We start from the raw sequence: 16695 nt of genomic DNA, 5'->3' as shown, positions 1-16695 counted from the left end.
TAAAAATGCGAATGTTTAGGTGGATGGATGGACGTATGGAGGGATGGTTGGATGTTTGTTTGAAGGTGTCACCGGAACTGTTCAACGGATCTCGCTAAAATTTTGCATAGATGTAGAACGTAGTCTGGAAAAACACATAGGCTACTTAATATATTTTTTTAATACCGTGCGAACGGAGTCGCGGGCTAAAACTAGTGAATTGATATTATTGTTTTTTCTTTTATTTTCCGAAACACTGTTTCGAGTTAAACAGACTGCCAAGGTCAACGAAATCGCCATATGTAAGCATATTTTAAGACAGTGCGAAAAATTTTAACTTCGACAAAATATCATTCTATTCTGGCGACGAATAGTTCGGACAACGGTCAGTGTCTGAGATCTCATGTTACCTTTGCCTCGTACGGGCTACAGCGCGACTACAACCGTAACGTGTCTATTGTGTCCCACATAAGCCTTACGACATGGAATACTAGTAATTAATGATTTTTTTGTCTTCCCTAGCACCAAACAGGAATTAAGGTCATATATCGACACTCAGCCTCTCAGCCGTGAAGAAGGCTCGTCCAAGTCTGCCGTAACATCAATGTTTATCCTTTATGTATAAAGGATAATTGAGCTCTGGAAGTAAAAAAACAATTTTAGAACGCTTAAAAATAAAAATAATTAATAAATATTTTAGTTAAAACCGGTAATTTCATAAAATTACAAGTAACAATGATAGTTCAAGTGAGTTTCATATGCATGACTTGATAAATATACAATGTATAGTAACTTTAACACTGCAATAGGTTATAAACATCAGTATGATCTTAATAAAAAAAATAATGTATTTGCTTTCATAGCACATAATTTTAAAATTATATTTACGCATTTTATTTAAATGTTTAAAAAGATGTGAAAATACTAAATTGAACAGCTGTTTTAAAACTGATCAAACGACAACTGTCAACTGTCAGAATAGATTTAATCTGTCAGTCTGTTAAAATGGCAGTACGATTAATCTTTAACTTTCTTTGTAAATAATTAATAATTGGACGATGTTGTAAACATAGTGTGTACAATATATGATCTACAAGTTGTTACTTGTTGTATAAGTAACAAAATGGGCGACAGCAGTGATTCGGAGGAGTTTTACGACGCCGAGGAATTCACACCCATCAAGGGTTCAAAGTAAGACAGTGTTTATTTTTTCAGGTTCTTTACATGTTATTTTTATATAAATCATACGAGAATTGAAAGAAATATTTCGTCAGTGTTGCATAGATGCTTAGAATGAAGCATAGTGAAATGTACAAGCAATGCTTTTTAATTATTCTTCATACAATATGGTGTTCGTTTTAACTTGCAATTCTATCGTAGTTTAATTTGTTATTTGTCCTTGATTGCTATTGACTAACAAAAAACGGCGCACCTTTATGTTAATACAATCTGTCATCAAATGTTACATGTTAAAAAATTGGAAATAAATAGTTTTACAAAATCTTATGCTACTATAATTAATATTATTTACAATTAAACATACACACTCTAAAACTTTATGTGACAATTATATACACCACAAGCCTTAATTAAACGAATTTATATAATGTTATATGTTTACCATATCAATTAATTTGATATTATGTGACTTACTTTATTAATTATTTTATCATCTCTTTCTATCATATACATAAATACCTTATTAGAAAGAGAGAATATGATCACAAATAAAATTAATATTAATTTTAGGAGGTCATCATTATGCAAGAACATAAATGTGACTGATGGTGGTTCTCCAGTCTTAAAGGAAAAGGTTTCTGCTGTAAAGCCGGAGGAGTTGCCACCACCAACCAAGCACAGCACACCAGCTGTTGATGCCAATGTTGAAGATGACAAGATTAGTGTTAAAAATGTAAGTCCACTTATGATGTGTTTTATTTTACGAACAGTACTTGTTCTACGCTCGTGCTAAAGTGTAATTGTTGCTTTATGACCTTTGTTGATTTACAAAGTTAGAATTTTATAATATGGTGACTAGGCCTTAGTCAATGACGCTGGCTCTGTATGGTGTGTTTTTACACATATCTTAAAAAAAATTCGAAATGTGTCATTATCAATTTTGATTAGTAAGGGCTATAGTTTCCAAAACTCCATATCTAGTGCATGAGGACAGGTCATGGATCACTTCAGTCAACCCAGTTAACTAAAGAACTTTAGCAAACCCTAATATTACTGGTGATCTCTGGGAGCAATCTCTGCAAGCCGAGATACCTGACCCTGTCGGAGGAGCCTGACACACAATGTTGTATTATGTGATTTGCTTTTACCTATTCATTTTTACTATGCTTATTGTTGTTCAATATAATTAGTTTTCCTTATTATACAATAAATTAGTCAACGTCGCACAATTTTTAGTGCATATTTTATGGTCCACTTAACCGAAGACTCATTAGTGTATTGGTTGGATAATTACTTGCATAATTTAAGTAGTAAGTCATTACTGTATCGGAGTACGTAACTCTATTGTGCGAGGTGCGTATTTTATTTATGTAATGAAATGTGTATAGAATTCAATGAGTGTATATTGTGTGAATAGAGTCAATTTCATTGCAAAATAAATACATTTTTGTTGTGTTATATTATATGTGTGTTATATCAAAAAGAGTGTTTTGGGTGAAACAAAATACAACTGTGCAGAAATGTCAGTCTCTTTCAAAACAGACATGACAATGTTATGTTTTGGTGATAGTGTTTCATCGGTGAAAACTCAATTACTGTAAATTGTAATTGTCCAAGTCTTCAGCTCTATTCAGGCTGGCAATTTATATACAACAGGTTTAAGGTGGCATAGCGCTAAGTCTCAAACTAAGCTATAATGCCATTATGAAGTGGATTGGTTACATTTGACTTTATTGCTGACATGTGTCACTATTAATGTCATCAGTGGATCTTCCCCAGGTGGTGCAGGGTCGCAAGAGATTCCAGGAGTTGCGGCGTTGTATGCAGACAGAGGAGGAGGACGACGGAGTGCCCGACACTGCATTACCTTCTGACCATACCTATGCACTGGAACATCCATTCAAGTTAGTAATTATTCTATTTATTAATTAAAAAGTAACTCGGCAGACTAGAGTTATAAAAAGAGATATATAAAGGAATAATAATTGAATGACAACACACTCATCTGAATCGGTTCAGCTATTTAGGCTCTAGGCTGTTAAAATAAAATTTATATACATAAAAACTTTTTAAATGTGAAAATAAAATTCAATTCAACATCAAAGAGCCATTCGGTTAATAACTTAGTAATGTTTGTTTGTATTTATTGCCTTTTGAGCAGTAAATTAGGTTGGTCTACTAATTTGTAACTTTTAAGGTTCTATATGTAAATGATGTCAACCATTTGCCTATGCATTGATCAATGAACAAAAACAAATGTAAATATAATATAAAAAATAACACTAAGTGCGTTTATTAAGTTCTTGATATACTATACTAAAACTATATAAATATTTATATTATAAACTTCCAACTAACTATTCACGACCACATTACGCCGTCATACTTCAACTTCCCGCGCAATTCTCTTCTCTGTTTCACCTATCTATTTTTATAACTAAAAAGGCAAAGGTTCTTAGTGTCCATTATGCCACGTCTTTGGCAGAGACCTAATATTTCATTCTTCACAACAATTAGTTTAGACTGTTCCTATTTACGTTTGACAGATTTTTTTTTTAAATATATGATATTTAAATTAAAGATAATAATCTGTATGTGTGTAAAATATTTATATTGGACAATTGCGCCTGAAAGCCGTTATATTATTTATTATCATGTCATTATTTTTTTAACTAATGAGAACATAGTACAAAGAGAAGCATAGTGTGAACTGAGCTAAGGTTTGTATTGTTATAGAATAATATCGCACGACACAATGAGCCTGCAGAGTATGACGTCACTGGGCCGCATCGGCAGGATACTTAGTGGCGCAGCCGAAACGCACTGTGAGTCACTTTGTCTATTAAATATTGAGGGAAAATTATTTTTTAATGTATTTCGTTTACAATAACGAACATGTTTGGTAGGTTATTTAAATAAGGAATTACATTACTTTTTGCTATTTTAATTATACGCCCCTATAAAATTGGAATAGCAAATTTAACTTATTATGCTTTTTTGTTGTTTTTTTATGTGTCATTAAAATAATTTATTTATCACATTATAATATGTTTTTTTTATAAACAGAAATGTAGGATTATCTAACGTTTAGCAAAAAAAAAACATAAAATTAAAAAAAAGTCAATTCACAAGACATGACTACGATTGTATTTATTGTTTGAAAGCTACTGAAAGGCCAATAACACATTGTTATTTCTTAATTTATTATACAACGAGTTTAAGAGATGAAAATATATTTCTGTATATGTCTTTCATGAGTGGAAACTCATAGTATTGTGTATACTTTACAGCAAACTTCCGTGACCTTGCCGCACCTTCTGCGTCATCCAGGGAACCATCAACCATATCCGATGACCCTTTAGCGTCAGACAATAGAAGTCAGAATGGTGAGTGACGTCATAATATCAACTAATTGTTTCATATTAACAATCTGTGTTGTTGCGTTTAATTCATTACATATAAGAAATAGGTACAGTCACTTTCAAACTTTATGACGGCTCGGAATTCGTTTCAACGACTTAGGAGATGCTAGTGTATTTTAATTATATACAAATATGAGAATATGTAATGTTGTAAATAAGAGTTAAAGATAAATATATATAGATGTTTCACAGACTTCTATTTACTGTGTAGAATTTTTTTCTTATCAAGTCATAAAATATAGATGACAAATTGATTTAAATATAGCATGTTTAGTTAATAGCTGTTCATTTAGATAGATATCAAATGTTCTGAAACTTAAGGTATACATAATATGTATCTGTACATCCTAAAGCAATGTATGACATAATCTATGTCTAGAAAAAGAACGATATAGTCGCTAGTTATCCTTGTCCTACCTAATTTCCCGCATACTATGGTGAATTAGCGCAATAGAATTTGCGCTAATCTACCGTTATCCATGTTCCCATCCTTTATGCCACTGAAATACGCCAAATTTTTGGACTTTTAACAAATTTATTGGAGTTGATAGAACATCAATTTGGCCCACCCGACATTCAGGAGGACAGATATGCGGTGGAGTGCGCCATATTGACTTGTTAGTTTCAAATGATTAGCTTCTTTCCCCTGGTCGACTTGACTTCGTAGGGCTGTGGCGGCGGTTTTCGTAGTAGTGCGTGTATGAAGATGGGTTGTGTTGTTAAAGCGCTGGCGACGTCCGAGCCGGACGTGATCGCCAGCACGAAGGCCAACAGCCTGAAGCATGCGCGTGCGCCGGCCGTTGTGACCGTGTCGGGCGCGCCCGCCCCGCCCGCGCACCCCGCGCACACTCCGCACCCCGCGCAGCCCGTCGCGCCGCCCCGCAGGAAGAGGCGCGGTGAGTGCATCACCTCCTATCCTCTCCACCACTCCACCACTCCACCCTATACCTTATACCCAACGTTTATCACCTTACACCTATCACCCAACCGTGTAAATATCATATTTTGTGAGTGTAGTATTGAAAGATATCTTTATTTCTTTACTGTAGTATTTTTGTAGTATTATTTATTTATTTAGCACATCTTTTCGTTATTAAAATTTATGGAACACTTTATTGTGTACCTATTCTTATGTAGCTCATATTGTTGTTTTTACGTTTTTCATTCGAATGAAGAATTTTCCTGGTTAACTTTGTAGAATTTCCTACACCGCAAACACAGAAATTCCTATATATTTTAAATTATTGATTATTTTAGTGTAATATATTTTTGTATTTTTTTCCTAAATTATTTCCAACAATCGTTAACTAATTTCATCTCTATATGTTTCATGCTTTTGTGTAAAAATACCTATGTTATTTAGTTAATAATCCATCAATATTACTGCAGCTAGGGTACATAGTAATTAAACTAGACACCATTTTGAATGTTTTCCATGTAGAGAGATTAAGTAGAAGATCTCAATCTTTGATTAACTAACTCCTGTAGTATTGATTACTTGTGAGGTCGTAGAGGAGCTTAACATAAGGGGATTTTAAACGGTCAAATGTGGTGTTACGTTGTGGTGCAGACAAGGTGCCGGGGTCGCAGTCACAGTGCGGGGAGGGCGAGGACACGCGCAGTGTCAGCACGGCTGGTGACGATCCCATCTACCCGCGCCGACCTGACAAGCCGCAGCTCGATGACCTGATGGTACAGGTACACCCCACCTACCACGTTACATCATGCAGGCTATATTCAACGACGCTGGCCCACTGCAGGTTGACTGCACACATATATTTCTTTTTAAATAGCGAATTTCTTTTTAGATATGTGCAGGTTGTAATACGATGTTTTTCTTCACCGTAAGAACGTCGACTAAATGTTCGTATGCAAATATAAAGTTGAAAAACAGTTTGGTACATGGTGAGATTCGAAACCAAGAACTTACAGATTACAAGTCAAGACTTAAGACATTACCCAGTCTTGAGTCTTTAACGAATTCCGTCAGTTATGGAATAGTCTATACCGTAGCTCTATAGGTCTGAAAGATATTGATATCCTTGCAGCCTTCACTGTCACACTCGTTGAACCAAACAATGGCTCTGCCCAGCCCCGCCAGCACCATAGAATCCCTGACCAGAGAGTTCCAGGACTCATTAGAGCTCTCGCAATCTAAATATGGTGAGTTATTTTACACATAACTCATATTATGCATGAACTAAATAAAAAAATATCTCCATAAAAGTCGATGTTATATTTAGTACTAAAATCGTAACAATAACATATGTTCTCTATGTTTGTCAGGCAACGATGTGAGCAGTGCGAGCGCGCGCGAGTGTCGCTCCTCGCGGTCCAGCGAGCGCGCCAGCGGCTCCTCGCGATCCAGTACAGCGCAGCGTCCTCCGCATCTGCTGCACTCCGCACTTGACATCAACGAGGCCGTGCGGGGTACGTCCGTCTCGAAGGACCATCTATACATATATAACTCATAGAAACTTGACTCTAAAAGTGTAAAAAAATTAAGCTTCGTATTAAAATGAATGACTTTATATGTAGGAGAGTGTATGGTGCGGGCGCAGGATGAGGAGAGGGCGCGCAGCAACTCGCGCACGCACAGTGAGGGTCGTGCGCACGCGCACCTCACCGCGCAACAACAACACGCCCAGCCCCCTGACATGCAGCAGACCAGCGCCAGCCTCGGACACGCCAGGTACCAGGACATTACGACATCGTGGAATAAATTAAACAATTCCTCGACCGATCTTATGAAAAATATGTTGTGGTCTCCGTTTCTCGTAGTGAGAAGGAAAGAGAGATGAGATGTTGTGTTGCAGGAAGAGCGTGGGGGGGCGCACGCGGCGGAGGTCGGCCGGGGACTCCCCGACGGGTGCGCCGGCGCTGCGCACGCGCTCCTCCTCCGGCCACCAGCTCAGCGACATCGAGATCCTCGAGCAGGTCACCGTGCTCAACCTCGACACCGGTAACTATGCACATGCACCCCTCTCTATACCTCTTATACGGTAATTTACGTCGTATTTACGTATAATTTTAAATGGACAAGAGATAGGTAGCAGAACCTGTAAATGTAGAATTTTTTTTTATTTACCTTTATTTATTTCATTCTCTTATTCGTAAATCTTTCTTTTTGGTCGCGTAAGGTTCTACTGCACTCTTCTCAGAGCCCTTCCCCCGCATCTGTACACCCTGGTTTCAATACATGAAGGAACAATATATATTCTGATTGTGAGATAAAATATTTTGCAGGTGAACGTATGCCGCTGAGCGTGGCGGAGCACAAGCTGCCGCAGTGCATCAACCCGCTCAGCCTGCACATCATGCGCCTCACCTCCGAGTACATCAGCAGCGCACGACCGCCTGATGACGACAACACCAGGTTACTATCTCTTTTCTATTACTTTGGCTTCATGCCAACGAACATTCAGACTATTATAAAGGGGTCATCGATCTCCATTAATATCTTCAACACCAGAGGAACTGAAATTATGTTGTTTTAAACCACTTAACATTATTTGTCTCAGCGCCATCTAGCGAAAATCACCTCAAATTAGGATATTTTTAACTTATACGCTATTTTTAATTACCAGAAACAACATATTGCTAATATTGATCATATTTATATTATCTGTTTTTTTTTGTTAATAAAAAATAACATTTTCAATATTGACTATAACAAGCGGGAATTGCATGAAGCATAATAAACGTAACGCATGCGAGTAAATTATTGTAAATGTATAGGAAATTGTGGCATGTTGTATATAACCAGCTCAATTTAGACTAATTTTATATATGTATGTCTCTCTGATATGTCGACTTTTAGAAATATATTATTAAATTGAATTTAAGCTTTTCATTTGCAAATTTTCTATCCGGCTCGAAGGACCGAAATTTGTTTTTCAATGTAAACGCTCAATACTTCTACGTTATTGAAAATATTACTTCCCTAAACTACATAAAATCCTTTCGTTGTTATATAAAATCAATTTTATATACTTTATAGAAAAAAAATAGAATATTTAGTTAAAAAATGATAATTGTGTTACAGTCCAGAGACAAAAGCAAAAAGCATATGGCGCAGGGGAGTGCGCCGCTCCCCCTCAGTCCCCCTGCACCCCCCGCACCCCCTACACTTGAGCAGCTCCCTCCTCAGTGTCGACACTAGGTTTTATGACTACCCTCACTTTACTATCGATGTTGTCTCTCTACTCTCTACTCAAACTTTGTATTTAGTCTCCTTTATTTTTTTATTGTATTATCGCTTAGTTAGTGGTATTTATCTTGCTTTAGTTGTACTAATTATATTTTTTTACATGCATATGTAGATTCTATGGACTCATTCGGCTTAAGTGATTTTTTCCCATTAGGCCGATTGAGTGGTAGTGCGATCGGCAAACGTGTATTATAGTATTGAACATTTTGTTGCCTCTGATTTCTTTGCTAGTTGTGTATATAATTGTTATAAAAATAAGCTTTGAATATATTTAATCAGTGTTATGATAAAACCAAATAGATGTTTGAAATGTAATTTCGCAGAGAAACCGACGAAGAGAGTGAGAGTGTTTGTGTGGGGGGAGTGGAGGACGAGACGAAGGAGATCAAGCGCGAGTCTACTGACAGGCAGACCACCGCCATCAGAAGAAAAACTGAAAAGTACGTTTATACATATATACTATGCTTTATAACAACGCACACGACACAATACAAGTGGCTAAGAAAATTCATAACTAGTGAAAACGACCCTTAATGTTGGTGAACATGTCGCGGACTTTTATTTCCTACCCATTTCGGTAAAATGTCATTTAAATCACAATACAAATAAGTCGATAACTTGTCATAGCATACATATGGGCTTAGTAATAGCTCCTTTGGTGACTCGAGTGGGAAGTGAATTAATTTCTCTGACTGTAAGGTTTGAACGTGAGTTATTTGATTCAGAGTGCTGATGAACGATTTAGTGAAGTGCCACTCGCACGACAACATTAACAGGCGGTTGACAGGCCGGGTGGCGGCCAACTCAAGGTGACCCGCATCACATCACTAATGTGCTTCTGACAGTTTCACATTTTCCTTTTGACAGTTTGACATTTGACACATGTCTTGTGACGCAGTTGTGTCAAATGTGTTGCGGTTTACGCATTATTTCTGTTTTGGATTTTGCTTTAATTTAAAAGAGGTTTTGTTTTTTTTTTTTACTTACACTTTACCGTGTGTTGTATTGTGATGTTTTTTTAATGCGTGATTTTAGCTTTTGAAGATTGTTTGAAAATTGAATATTTGCATTAATTCTACACATTATAGTGTGAAATTATTTGCTTTAAATATTGCTGCAGATTTTCTGATCTCCATATTTCATCTTGAATATATAAAATATCATTGTGTATTTTTTTTCACAGTATTGCTTTATGTGTATTTTTTATTATCAAATTGTATACCTTTGTTTCAGATGTATAAATAAATAAATCAATTACGCTAATTTTAGTTGTATCAAATGTTCACAAACAGCACCATCCAATTTTGTGAAGCTGCAATAATCTATCGTATTAATAATCAGTGACAAACGACGCACACTGCTAACATAACTTCAAAACTGACAGCTGTCACTGCCATGACAGCTGTCACTGCCATGACAGGTGTCACTGTGATGAGAGATGTGACAGTGAGTGACGTCAGTAACGTGTGCAGGTTGAAGCGGTTCTTCGGCAGCACGATGAAGCGTACAGTGGACGCGGCGAAGTCGCTGGCGCAGGAAGTGTCGCACGCGCGTCACAAGGAGGACGTGGCTGACATCGCGGATGACGTGCGAGGGGAACATAACATTAAACTGAAAGCCTCCAATTCGCACAAAGGACCTTACGATTTTGACGGATGTGTGCGGCATGTACAGGTTAGTAATGCTACATTGTCCGAATTCCATAGTAATCATTCGAAGATTAAAAAAAAAACTGTAATTAATTCGTGCACAAAAAAAGTTGACTTCTGTCTGTACCACTATGACACGGATTATTTCTGTAAGGTTGTTATATTTTTATTAAAAATGTTGTTATAAAGTCGTAATTAGCACGTGTCGTGCAGGAGATGGGCAGCGGTCACGCGGGCGCGGTGTGGTGCTGCAAGATGAGCGTGTGCGGACGTCTGCTCGCCACCGCCGGACAGGACCGACTGCTGCGCGTCTGGGTCACACGCGACGCACACCACATGTTCCAGGTACACCCCCCCCCCACACACACATACACACAACTACTTACATCATTATGTTGTTTACATTTTGGTACAGTCAAGGCTCTTCGCGGTGTACCACTTTGGTAGCAGTCAGTTGCTCAAACGACGGTATATTATTAAAAAACCATTAGTCGTGTATCACTGACAGACATTTTTCGTACCGTTTCGTTGTTTCGATATTTACGAAACGTTCTAACGCTTGTCGCTTAAGTGGAACACCGACAGATTCCCCGATTGTACGTAGTACAGACAAGTTCATAAGTGTTACACAGGTCGGCCCATCAATGGTACATTCATGCACAATTATAGTACAGTGCTGTTCAAAATTCAGTACTTTGCGTCGCAAAAATGTTTACTTAGAACTGTATGTAACAATGTTCCCCAGGACATGCGAACAAAATACAACGCAGAGAAGAAATCCTCACCGACACCGTCACAGGAGTCCTTGTCCCTCTCCGCCCCTCCCCCCAGCCCCGAGGCGCCCCTCGGTCCCTCCGCGCCCTTCTGCCCCAAGCCCTTCTGCGTGTACTCGGGCCACACGTCAGATCTTCTAGACGTGTCCTGGTCAAAGAACTACTTCCTCCTCTCGTCGTCCATGGACAAGACGGTGAGGCTGTGGCACATCTCCCGCGGGGAGTGTCTCTGCTGCTTCCAGCACATTGACTTCGTGACCGCCATCGTGTTCCATCCCAGAGACGACAGGTACTTCCTCTCCGGCAGTCTGGATGGCAAACTGAGGCTCTGGAATATTCCCGATAAGAAGGTAAGCGCTGATGATGGATTTACTTAAGGAACAGATTGATTTATGTTTTTTTTTTAAATTTTGTCCACAATTATCTAATAATTATTTTTAATGTTTAATACGACGTAACGATGACCAAAGATATGACAAATAGAGGTTTATAATGTTTATAATTTTAAGATATATATTTGCATTCACAGGTGGCGGTATGGAACGAAGTCGACGGCAAGACGAAGCTAATAACCGCAGCTAACTTCTGTCAGAACGGTAAGTTCGCTGTGGTGGGCACGTACGACGGCCGCTGCATCTTCTACACGACTGACCAGCTGAAGTACCACACGCAGATAGACGTGCGCTCCACTCGCGGCAAGAACTCCACCGGCAGGAAGATCAGCGGCATAGAACCCATGCCTAATGACGACAAGATACTCGTCACATCCAACGACAGTAGAATACGACTCTACGATTTGCGAGACTTAAATCTCTCTTGCAAATATAAAGGATACGTCAACGTTTCCAGTCAAATTAAAGCCTCCTTTTCCCACGACGGGAAATACATCGTCAGTGGATCAGAGAACCAATGTATTTACATATGGAAGACGTATCACGATTACTCCAAGTTCAGTTCGGTGAGGAGAGACAGGAACGACTTCTGGGAGGGTATAAAGGCTCACAACGCGGTGGTGACGTGCGCCGTGTTCGCGCCCAACCCCGACCACATGATACGTATGATCGCCGAGAGGGAGGCGGAGGCTAACATGGCCGGCAGCACTCCAGAGGAACGGGAGGAAGCGGTGAGTTAACGAACTTACAAACGAAAAACAAACTTTGAAACGATCAATAGTAAAAAGCCACATTCTCTTTCAAGATATATTTTTTCATCTCTTAAGTCAGTCTAAACTAATATTATAAAATAAGATTTGATTGTGTATTTGCATAGAAAGTATATTATCCCCGCATGACATAGACTGGATTCTTTTTAATTGCGCGAACAAAGTCGCGTGTAATTTCTTGTTAAATATGAACCGTTTGTACCAACAGAAGGCGGCTGAGGGCGGCATGGTGTCATCCTCGCAGACTGGACACGTGCTGGTGAGCGCTGACTTCAACGGCTGCATCAAGGTGTTTGTGCACAAAGCCAAGCCCAAGCACAGCTCGCTGCCCGCCTCCGCGCTCGCATAGCACGCCCCCAGCCCCGCCCCCGGCCCTAGCCCCGCCCACAGCCACGCCCCCGCCGCATTCTGTCTGCAGCTGCTCAGGTGTCACAGGTAACACACGAACCTGACTCGTGTGTAACACAACGCCCACGTCACTTAAGAGTAACATGTATTAACTCTTACGTGTCTTAGTCTATTGTAACATGAAGTCACATTCAGGCAACATACTACAATTAAGGTGACTTATTACAATATAACAGGTATCTTATTCAAGTATATCAAGTAGTAATTAAAATTTACTCGAATGTAACATGAAATGATATCCATGTGACTTACTTGATTGTAACATGAATGAGTGTAACACTCAGGTAACATATATGGCGTAATTAGAAGTAACGGTACAATTTAACGGCAAAAAATGCTTATATTTGGAAGTTTACGTCTCTAGCTAAAAAAGGACAATAAGGCAACTATTAAAAATGAGATTTATACCAGATGCTTAGAGAAACATGCCTTTATTTAAAATGAAATTTAATATTTTAGGCACTATAGTGTCTATGACAAAACGCTAATCATGAGATTTATTAGAAAAGAACTTATGTAAATATTTACTTATGTTAAATAGGTTTTATACTATAGAATTGTTTTGCTTTTTTTATTTATTAACTCTGAATTCTGAAGTTTGTATTAGCCAAATAAAATCTACACTAAGAAACTGTTTAAGTAACCTTTAAACAACTCTGAGTATGGCAATAAAACTTATTCTGTTGAATTACTTTAAGATATACAATGGAATGCTACAACTTTATTAAATACAAAATAATATCAAATAATTACTGTGGGTTTTCACACAAATACAACATTTTTTTTCAAAGAAAGTGAGAGTTTTTGTATGTGTACTTCGGAAATGTAAGATGTCATCTCTTTTATTCTTCTTGAAAAAAACTGAGATAGCCATTATTTTGTTTGTATACAGTTTAAAGTGATGGTTTGAGAGCAGACAAACAAACAAGTAACGCACACATGTGTATTTTGAATTTATTTTATTCAGATTACTATCACTAATGTTTTCCTATTAACTTTATTATTAAACGCAATACACTATTTTTTGTTATTTTCTTGTTATTGTATGATAGGCTCTGTTTAATTTCTTTTTATCGTCACGCGAAATTATATTAAAATAAGTTCTTGCCTTAAATGTGACTATGAGTAAGTGTAAATTGATTATTTAGTATTGTATTTTGTATAGAGATCAGGATGCCATTGTATTTATCAAATATTGTATTGTCTATGTTTAGATCGCATTTATCGCAAATAAAATCGTTAATAATTATGTTTTTTTTTTATTATATATTGATGATTGGTTAATAATAAAAACACAACAGAGTTATTTTAAAATTTTATTATCAACAATGCAAAGTGAGTGTTGGTAGCTCAGCGGTCAAGCACTTGACTTGCAATCTGCAGGTCCTGGGTTCGGATCCCACCATGTATGTGTTTTCGATTTCCGATTTACATATGTTCTGACATTCTTACGGTGAGGGAAAACATCGTGATGCTGTACATATCTGAGAAGAAATTCAAAGATATGTGTGAAGTCAACCAACCCGCAGTTGGCCAGCGTGGTTGACTATGGCCTAACCACCCTTAACTTAGGGTAGGCTCCGAGCCCCTCAGTGGGGACTTATAGTGAGCTGATGCTGATGAATACAAAATGGACTTGCTCATTATAAGATTAATTAAAAGACTTTATTTATAAAGACCCTCTATTAAACACTACAATAAAAAAAATGTTTGAAGGGTCACAATGGTTGGGTTTCTTATGGAAGTTGTTTAAAAAATAGTGTGTATTCTACTTGACACATTTACCTTAAATAGCAACATCGTAGTTTACAAAAATCCTACATAATAATTAATAACAATAAAATATTGCATGAAAATATTTCTTACAAAAAAAAACAATTAAATATGCTTATTTATAAACTCATTTCAAACATAGGAAATATATTTTAGGGCGGAATTGTTTCATCAAAAAATTAGTATAAAATGCATTTTTGTTACACCATAGACAATTTCATTATGTCGCTATAATAAAAAAAATAATGCTTATGGAAATAAAAGCAACATTAAAAAAAAATACTCAAAAGCTTTTAAATTCATTTGTCATAATTTTACTAAATCTTTAATCTTTAAGTTTTATAACAAAGCCATAACTAATATTATTTGTTGAGGATAGCGGAAAATATTTTTCACACAATTCTCTTCCACTATTAATAAAAACTATGCACTTGGAATCAAAAGTTGAAGGTTGTAACACAATCCTGGCAAATATCTTGCTATATCCATACATGGATTTAGATATTTCTTATACATACATACTAGCAACTATTTACCTGTCTGTACCTTTCTTGAGTCTTGACAACTTATCTTGAATTAACACAAACACACTTCACTTGCACACTTGCAGAAATGCAGATTACCTCTGTTTCGTATTGTAAACATGTTTATCAGTGGAAACAGTCAGAAACATTCACTACGCTTTCCAGGGTGGTTTAGATATGTAAGTCTTCCTAGTCTTGTCTCTGCGCTCGTGTTTGTCTGCGCGGTCGCTGGTGGGCGGCTCGTGCAGCTCCGAGCTGGGCCGCTTCAGGTCCTCGCCTTCAGTGTCTAAGTTACTCTCGAAGTTAACGGGCTTTGATAGCAACTGGAATCATTTAATTTTTGAGCTTTAGATAAAACTTCATTTTAGCAAAAAAGAAAAAAACGATTGTGACGAGAATGAATTGTTAAGTAGGCAAACTTTTTAAAAAATTTGACAAAAAATTGACAAACACTGATTTTAATACAATTTTTTTTATTAAGCTTTAAAATAGATAAATAAATATAATTTAAATAAATAAGAGCTCACCATGTTAACATACTGCTGTAGTTCAGTATCACTCAGTCCGTCTGTTGCAAGTTTTTGAGTAGGTCTGCTGTTACTGGTTGCAGCCAATACTATCATAAAAAATAATAGTTAAAAAATACTTAAAAATGACTTTTGACAGTGTTTACGATGTATTATTATAAACAGACAAACTTAATGAAAAAATATTATTTGAATTACATACCACTATCAGGTCTTGATAGATCTAAGGAAGCGAACCCATGACTGGCCATAGCCAGCGGGTTTGGCAGACTGTTGTATTGACTGGTATGCTGGCTAGCTGACTGGCTTGCTGTCTGTGCGGCTGGCTGGCCATTGGTGAGTATCTGCAGCGCCTGTCGCCACTGAGCCTCCATCACGCTGTGCAGCTGTGACGCTATCTGACCACGTCGACGACGATATGTCTCTAGTTTATTCTATAATAAATTTATAACAAAGAGAGATTAATACACTATCATATTGTCAGGAATTAAATTTAATATACAGATAACAAATAGTATAAATACCTCGAGGAATCCAATTCTCTCCGCAGCCTGCGCCAGCTGCAGTCGGTACAACTTGATCTCTTCTTTTTGCTTCTCTTCTAGAATGTTCACCTCCAGCTTGTGTCTGCACATATACAATCACTTTATTAAAAGAGGGAAAAGACAGCCATAGGATTTTTATTTATATAAAGTGTCTAATTAGCACGCAGCCACAAAGATATTTGCAAAAATTACTGATGCATTATTTTTATTGAAATCGAGGATATTTATTCTTACTACTACTTTCCACGCTTTTGCTTTCTACTTCTCCTTTCTTTTTTGCACTCACTATCCCTCACACAATACACATAATTTATTTTACTTTATACTGTAAAAAATTGAATAGGAGTTGTAATGACTCACTGTTCCTCGATCCTTGAAATCTGAACATTGTATGTATCAACTATAGAGTTCTCCTTAGCGCGTGCCTCCGTCTCCATGTCCTGCTGTGCTTGTTGCAGCTGCGCCTGGAAGTCGTGCAGCTTGGCCAGCACAGCCGCCTCTAGCTGGCGCTGGTAGTGACCGCGCACCTCGCTCTTCTGCACCT

General features: G+C 37.5%; 2 protein-coding genes across 7 annotated transcripts in view; one reads left to right on the top strand and one right to left on the bottom strand.

Moving 5' to 3' along the window:
• The first annotated feature begins 976 nt into the window (after positions 1-976).
• On the top strand, positions 977-12957 carry LOC106115286 (WD repeat-containing protein 44). 6 transcript variants are annotated; one of them, XM_013308633.1, is made up of 19 exons: positions 977-1170; positions 1729-1891; positions 2938-3062; positions 3895-3983; positions 4449-4544; positions 5306-5476; positions 6151-6272; positions 6629-6743; positions 6867-7010; positions 7119-7272; positions 7397-7542; positions 7824-7956; positions 9114-9230; positions 9516-9599; positions 10263-10464; positions 10653-10784; positions 11185-11562; positions 11742-12335; positions 12583-12957. In XM_013308633.1, the coding sequence occupies exons 1-19, from the start codon at positions 1103-1105 to the stop codon at positions 12721-12723; spliced, it is 3174 nt and encodes a 1057-aa protein (XP_013164087.1). In that variant the 5' UTR covers positions 977-1102; the 3' UTR covers positions 12724-12957. The 6 variants fall into 6 exon arrangements, with proteins under 6 accessions (XP_013164087.1, XP_013164086.1, XP_013164085.1 ...); XM_013308632.1 differs by having other exon boundaries at positions 6151-6278; positions 7827-7956; XM_013308631.1 differs by having other exon boundaries at positions 6151-6278.
• Positions 12958-14910: 1953 nt separating this feature from the next.
• The window catches only part of Cnb (centriole duplication and spindle assembly protein centrobin), a 5472-nt gene continuing 3687 nt past the window's right edge, over positions 14911-16695 (bottom strand). The window contains exons 6-10 of the mRNA XM_013308526.1: positions 16512-16693; positions 16131-16233; positions 15809-16040; positions 15607-15695; positions 14911-15402 (exon numbers count right to left, since the gene is read on the bottom strand). Coding sequence (XP_013163980.1) covers positions 15232-15402; positions 15607-15695; positions 15809-16040; positions 16131-16233; positions 16512-16693 — 777 coding nt within the window. The 3' untranslated portion in view covers positions 14911-15231. The remainder of the gene's footprint in view (positions 15403-15606; positions 15696-15808; positions 16041-16130; positions 16234-16511; positions 16694-16695) is intronic.

The sequence above is a fragment of the Papilio xuthus genome, unplaced genomic scaffold, assembly GCF_000836235.2.
Source record: "Papilio xuthus unplaced genomic scaffold, Pxut_1.1 DF827870.1, whole genome shotgun sequence".
In the NCBI taxonomy this organism is placed as follows: Eukaryota; Metazoa; Arthropoda; class Insecta; order Lepidoptera; family Papilionidae; genus Papilio; species Papilio xuthus.
This window is presented reverse-complemented; position numbering and strand designations above follow the sequence as displayed.

Coding starts and splice junctions, on each gene's coding strand:
- LOC106115286 (XM_013308631.1), top strand. CDS start 1,103: ATGGGCGACAGCAGTGATTCGGAGGAGTTTTACGACGCCGAGGAATTC. Junction 6,279..6,628: donor TCGATGACCTGATGGTACAG/GTACACCCCACC, acceptor ATATCCTTGCAG/CCTTCACTGTCACACTCGTT. Junction 6,744..6,866: donor GCTCTCGCAATCTAAATATG/GTGAGTTATTTT, acceptor TATGTTTGTCAG/GCAACGATGTGAGCAGTGCG.